We start from the raw sequence: 7090 nt of genomic DNA on the forward strand, positions 1-7090 counted from the left end.
AGTGGTGTGATCTCAGCTCACTGCAACCTTCACCTCCCGGGTTCAAGCAATTCTTCTGCCCCGGCATCCCGAGTAGCTGGGATTACAGGTGCACGCCACCACGCCCGGCTAATTTTTTTGTATCTTTAGTAGAGATGGGGTTTCACCATGTTGGCTAGGCTGGTCTCGAACTCCTGACCTCATGATCCTCCCACCTTGGCCTCCCAAAGTGCTGGGATTACAGTCATGAGCCACCACGCCCGGCCTATTTTTATTCTTATTGAGATGGAGTCTCACTCTATCTCACAGGTTGGAGTGCAGTGGCGCTATCTCGGCTCATTGTAACCTCCACCGCCCGGGTTCAAGTGATTCTTGTGCTTCAGCCTCCTGAGTAGCTGGGACTACAGGGGTGCGCCACTACGCCTGGCTAATTTTTTTGTGTTTTTAGTAGAGATGGATTTTTACCACGTTGGCCAGGCTGGTATCAAACTCCTGACCTCAGGTGATCTGCCGCCTTGGCCTCCCGAAGCGCTGGGATTACAGGCGTGAGTCACTGCGCCCGGCCATCAAATATATTCAGGATATGGATATATATATCAAATGAACTTGGATATACCTACACACATATTCAAATGTAACTTACATAACCACACATAAATATGTATAGATATAAAACTTTAGATATTTATTGAAGATGTAGTTACATACATATTGATATTTGAAGTGAGAAATATTGGCAAGCAATATAGAAATAAGTAAAATTTCCATTGTCGCATGGTTTGTATACATTTTATCAGGAAATTAGAGGAGATCCATAGAAAAGCAATTAGAATGGGGTAATTTGGTAGTGAGTTAGCATGAAATACAATGAATATACTCAAACCAGTAGCTTTCTCATGGATAATTATCTTTTATTTTTAAAATATGAAAGAATAAAGTACTTCACACATACATTGTTAAAGGTGTTGAATAATTCTTTAAGTTGGAATGAACGTAATTCTTCAAATGTCCACCCAGGACACCCAGCTCCCCTTGACAGGACCTGACCCTCTGTGCCCAGCGTCATCACCGCAAGCATCTCCTCACTCACCAGCCTTGGAGTCAGACTTGTTTTGTGGTGGGCTGAGGGTCTCAGCTACTCCTGAGAATCAAAACAGAGAAGAGACATATTCAGAGGTAACTTATATAACAAATTCTATATAAGGTTATGTATAACTTATATAACCTCCCTGTCAAGGAGAGGTGGGGGTCTTGGGTAGACATTTAAAAAATTATGTTCATCTAATTTAAAGAATTATTCAACACCTTTGACAACTTATAAGTGAAGTATTTGATTCCTTTATATTTTTTGAACAAGAGATAAGTACCCATGAGAAAGCTACTGGTTTGGGTATATTCATTGTATTTCATGTTAACTCACTACCAAACTGCCCTCTTCTAATTTAAATTTAAATTAACAATTTTAAAGCATCTCTTTTTCCTATAAAAGAGGCTTATTTAGATGTTAGAATCATCCAGTGATTGGACAAGATAGGACATGAACCCCCCCCAGGCCCAGGGCTGAGCTGCACTGTAGCCCCCGCTGACCTCCCCCGGGTTTCACATGCCACAGGGAGCCGCCCGGTCAGTTTCCCGCGGGCCATTGTGCTTTAAAACATCCAAACACAGCCAGGCGCGGTGGCTCACGCCTGTAATCCCAGCACTTTGGGAGGCCGAGGCGGGCAGATCAAAGGTCAGGAGATCGAGACCATCATGGTTAACACAGTGAAACCCCGTCTCTACTAAAAATATAAAAAATAAGCCGGGCGTGGTGGGGGGCGCCTGTAGTCCCAGCTACTCAGGAGGCTGAGGCAGGAGAATGGCGTGAACCCGGGAGGCGGAACTTGCAGTGAGCTGGGATCCCACCACTGCACTCCAGCCTGGGCGACAGAGCGAGACTCCGTCTCAAAAAAAAACAAAAACAAAAACAAAAACAAAACAAAATAAAACAAACAAACAAACAAAAAATCCAAACACTTCTGAAGTTCATTAAGGAAACCTCAATTTTTAATATGTAGGGGAGGAAGACTTGACGTTAATGAAAATGGATGTCTACATTGAATATACAAATTAAATCAAGGCCCAACGAAAGGAGAAGTAGAATTAATTATTTTTAAATAATAGATTCATATAACAAATAAAAATTATAAATTAATATATTCAAGTATTGCTTTAAAAGATTTAGAAAGGAAGAGAGCAACAATGGGCAAGTGCATATAGAAAACGCAGAGTAGAAATCCTCCCTAATTCGTCCAGGGAGCAGGTGCACGGCCCCCTCTTAGTCTTGGGATGCCCTGAGCACAGAGGCCTCCAGGTGAGCACAGGAGGGGCCGTGTGGGGGGGCACCCACAGCTGGGGTGCTTGTCTCTAAAGGAGGAGGTCTGGGGCGGACTCCAGCCTCATCACAGTCAGATCTCACCAAGGCCCAAGTAGCCTCCTCTCCTGTCTTGAGATGGCCCAGGGACCCCACATGTGTGGGTGAGGGCTCTTGGCAATGAGAAATAAGAGCTGCCAAGGGAGCGTCCGTCTATCCTCTCTCCATCTCGCCTGCCTCTCTTCCTCCTCCATCAGCCCCAGCATCTTCCCTGTGTTCAAGTCAGGCTGGACCCCAAATCCTCCCGACCCAGCCTGTTCTCCTTCCTCTACCCATCACACATCCCGCAGGACAAGGTCAGGGACTGGGGTCATGCAGAGCTGTGCCAGGTGTTGCTTTTGGTAGAAAATTGGAGAGATTTTGTTTTTTTCAAGAACGACAGGAGATTCTAAAACAGTGGGGCTTTGTAAACCTTTGTTGTTTCAAAATATTGTGGCTTTGTCTTACTAAGCTGAGATTCCGGGAGGGATGAGTGAAACTGCATGCACCTGCCCCCGTCTCTGTTGGCTTTTTAACCCTTACAAGTCTCAGTTATCGGGAGAATCAGGACCCCTGTCCAGAGATGGCTGGAGACGGGAGCAGGTCTAGGATGAGCCACATCCCAGATGCCCCAGGTCAGAAATGAAGGGGCTTTGGGGCGGTCACATCCAGGCAGCTCCCCCTTATTCAGATGGGGAGTCCAGGGTGCAAGGGGAACGGTCTTTTTTAGGAGTTCCACCTCCCAAGGAGAGGCTGAGCCATCACAGACCCAGCCCCACCTCCCCAGGCTCCTCCCACCTGACTCCTAGACCAAGCACCTGCCTGTGATCTCCCCTGACCCTGGCTCCCCATGAGAGGCGACGGCTCCTGGGACTCCTGCTCGGGGAGGGGGAAAGACCCTGCTGCTCCACTCATCAATGCTGAACCTCAGACACCTCCCTCCCCTCTGAACACTACGGAGGGAACACCTGCCCCATCCCTGGAGCACCAGGAAGCCACGAAGACCGCACCCTTATTGTCCACCCTCCCCTCTGCTGCCCTGGAAGTCAGACCCTGAATATTGGAGGTAGCATTGGGAAGAGTCTAGAAACTTCTCTTGAGCTGGGAGTGGCTGTTTTTTCACCCATGGGGTCAGGACTTAGGGGTTGGGACCCAGAGGCTCTGATTCTGAGGTGGAGACATCAGGAGGGGAGCGGGTGGGGCCTCCGTCTCCCACCCTCAGTCTAATCTCGTCTCCTCTGAGGTTCACCCCCCACCCCCGCCGTCTCCTCCCAGCCCTCCCTGCTCTTTACTCTACTGGGACTTCAGGGGTGGGAGCCCAGGGTGGGAGATCCCCATCTATTTCTACCCTCTCATGGGCTGGACCCTCCCCTGCAGACCCTCCCCCCTTCACTCCCCTCATTCATGATTGTCCCAGAGCTCTCCTGGGGCAGGGCCTGAGCTGAGCCTTTGAGCTCAGAGAGGACAGGGTCGGTGCCCTCACCTGAGACCACGAGCTCCAGGGGGTCACTGGGGTGAGTCAGCAGGTAGGGGTTGGAGCTGAGTGAGCCGTAGCACCTGTAGGTCCCTGCGTGGGCTGAGGTCACAGGACCCATGGGGAATTCAGCCTGGTACTTATGAGATTGGCGCTTTGATTTTAGACGCAGCAGGGGATCAGCTGCCCCTTCCTTGGTCAGAAGGAAAGTGTGCATCCATCCCTGTGACTGACACAGCAGGGTCACATTCTCTCCTGAGGCCACTGTGGGGCCCGGCTGCACCAAGAGGAAGGGTCTGGCACGGATCTGTCCTGGAGAGAAGAAGGATGGGTGAGGGGCTGCCCCTCCTTGTTCTGAGCTGAGACCTCCCCAGGCCTCTCTCTGGGACCCTCAGTCTCTGTCTCTGTTTTCTCTGAGTCTCCCCCGCCCCGCCCATCCCCTGTCTCTGTCTGTCTCTCCCTCCCTTGGGACCCCACCCCTCATCCCGGCCATCACTACCTGGGCTCCCCGGCAGGGCCTGTGCAGAGCCTGGGTCCCTGACTGAACCCACTGGGCTCCTCACCTGTGATCAGGATGTCCAGGGGGTCACTGGGGGCCGACCACTCGGAGGAGAGGTTGTGTGCACCGGAGCATCTGTACTGACCCCCATAAGAGCGGCTCACAGGGCCCAGGGTGAAGTTGGCCTGGGAGAGCCCAGCCTGGGCCTGCCGGCCAGGGCGCTGGAGGAAGTCACGTCCCCACTCCTTGTACAGAGCGAATCTGTCGTAGCCGACATCAGAGCCACAGTGGAGGATCAGCTTCTCCCCAGGGGCCAAGATAGGACCCGGCTGCACTGAGAGTGATGGCTTCTTAGAAACACCTGGGAAAAGGTGGTCATGGTTTCCAGGAGCCGACCCTCAGGCTTCCCCACAAACCCTCCCTCTCCCCCGGGGCCTCACCACTGCTGATCTTCCTGTGTCTCTGGCCCCAGGAGCCCTGAGCCCTCTCGCCCCAACATCATCCCCCCTGGAGCTGCCCTGAGATGCGGCTCCTCCCCACCTGCCTGGAGACTCAGGGAACTCAGGGAACTCCAGGCAATGCTGTGAATGTCTCACCTGGGACCAGGAGCTCCAGGAGATCACTGGGTAAAGACCACACATAGGGAGAGCGCGAGTCATAACCATAGCACCTGTACGACCACCTGCGACTCGGGCTCATGGGGCCCACGGAGAAGACGGCCTGGGATGACCCACCGGTACGGGGCTGGGAGTTCAGGCATTGTGGGTGTCCATCTTCTCCTTCCTTACACAGAATGAAGCCGTCAAATGACAGCTGTGAGCCACACTGCAGGGTCACATTCTCTCCTGAGGTCACCACAGGGCTGGGCAGGGCTGAGAGGGTGGGTTTGCTGTGGGCTCCTTAGGAGAGAAGGAGGCACCGTGTTAAATGGGGCTCCCACCTCCCACATCATCCCCAGGGCTGGGCTGTGAGAGGCAGATGCCCCTGAGAGCCGACCCCCTTCCTGAGGGCAGAGCCTGGGGCTGGGACCCCTGAGTGTCCTCTCACCTGTCACCACCAGCTCCAGGGGGTCACTGAGCTCTGACCAGCCTGCAGTGTGGCTACCGTAGAAACAGCGATACCGCCCTGCGTGTTCCCAGGTGACGGATGGGATGGGGAACTGGCCCTTCTTCACAAGCTCCTGTGGCATCTGTGTAATCCAGGGTGCTGTTTTTTTTTCTCTATATAGACGGTACTCCTGGGTCTCCAGGCTCCCCTGACACCTGAGGGTCACGGGACTCCCCTGGGTGATCACAGAGCCTGGCTCAGCCCAGAGTGTGGGCTTGGGGAGGGGCCCTGGAAGGAAATCAGAGGTCAGATTCTAAGTCATTTCCCACCCAACCCAACAGATTCCAGCTCTCAGCCCAGGACCCTCCAGACGCCCCAGTCAGTCAGCCCAGAACTGCTATTCCCCATCCCTAGCTGCACGGAGGTGGCCCCTTGTCCCCAATGAGGAGCAGGGACCTGGGAGAGCTGGGGACAGACTCACCTGCCTGCGCGTGGGTCCTGCGGCCCAGACTCAGCCCTGGAAGAGAGTTCCCTGTAAGAGATTTGCCCCCTGAAGCCTGAGCAGGTCCTCCCCGCCCTGGGATCTTTGTGAGCCCCTGGGGTCTCCTTAGGGACCAGAGTTTGGCTGTGGGGTGAGGTCCCTCCTAGGTTAGAATCTCCCTCCCTCTTCAAATCTCACCGAGACAGATCAGGACCGTGAGGATGGGGGTCATGGCGTCTCCTCCCACTGCCCTGCTCTGCGGATGGATGAGCCGTCGGTGCTGGCGGGACAGAGAGACACACAGGGTGTGGACACTCGGAGGCTGGGTTCTTCTTGTAATGGGGTTTTGTCATCTGCAGCCACACAGGAAGTGGAACTGCCCTCCCCAGGAGCCTGGCTCTCTTTTCTTTAGGGCTGAGGTGGGGGCGGGCCCAACCCTTCTATAGACATTTCAGACAGAAATGAGGTCTTTCCTGACCTGCAGCCACTGTCTGTCTGGCTTGCCTTCATCTCACTAAGACCTGGGGTGTGGCAGGAAAAAGACCTAGTGCCTTCCTGAGTCAGCCGCTTCCAGGTGAGGGCGACCTCCTCCCTCTCACAGCCTCCCCCAAGGTCTCCCTCCTTCCTTCAGCCTGTCCATCAGCTCAGCGTTGTGGGCTCCTTACCACGGCAGTCGTCCCTCCAGCCCTGGAGATCCTCCAGGGAAGATGCAGGTCCATGCTGCAGGGTAGACTCAGGTCAGCAGAGACGCACCTGACACCTGGCTGTGCAGCCCGGGCTGAGCTGCGTGTGGCAGTGAGAACAGAGGAGAAATGCAGGGAATAAAGAGAGGAAGTCATGACCCTCTTTGTGGCCCTGGACTATAGGTTTTCTTTCTAATCAATAGTAATCCCCCCCTCTTTTTTTTTTTCCCCCCCCCCCCTTTTTTTTTTTTTTTTTGCTACAGCTTCCCTACAGCTTCCACCCCTGACATCCCTGGGAACAAATCTCTTGAGTCTTTCCTGCCTCCTCGGTGCCCGTTGCGTCCTTGGCAGTCCCTCTGCACCTCAATCCCTGTTCAACGTTTTGGGAACAATGACATGTTTGAGCTTTGATTTGGGGAGTGGGGGAGGGAGCTGATATTTATTCAAAGACTGGTTATCATCCACTGCCTACGTGACCTCGGGGGGTAACGAACAATCTCTGAGCCTCAGCTTCTTCCTTTGCAGCTTGTTGTCA

The 7090-nt window shown here is 53.4% G+C and overlaps 1 protein-coding gene across 1 annotated transcript; it reads right to left on the reverse strand.

Annotated features, from left to right (window-relative positions):
• Positions 1–869: 869 nt before the first annotated feature.
• LOC116479170 (leukocyte immunoglobulin-like receptor subfamily A member 3) lies at positions 870–6592 on the reverse strand. The gene is made up of 8 exons (XM_032171070.2): positions 6538–6592; positions 6071–6152; positions 5873–5908; positions 5392–5679; positions 4941–5243; positions 4409–4705; positions 3855–4157; positions 870–1120 (listed from the first exon to the last, which is right to left on the reverse strand). Exons 1-8 carry the CDS (start codon positions 6589–6591, stop codon positions 1062–1064), a joined length of 1422 nt encoding a protein of 473 aa, XP_032026961.2. The 5' UTR covers position 6592; the 3' UTR covers positions 870–1061.
• Between the last annotated feature and the right edge of the window lie 498 nt (positions 6593–7090).

This window comes from Hylobates moloch, unplaced genomic scaffold (assembly GCF_009828535.3).
Source record: "Hylobates moloch isolate HMO894 unplaced genomic scaffold, HMol_V3 SCAFFOLD_12, whole genome shotgun sequence".
In the NCBI taxonomy this organism is placed as follows: domain Eukaryota; kingdom Metazoa; phylum Chordata; class Mammalia; order Primates; family Hylobatidae; genus Hylobates; species Hylobates moloch.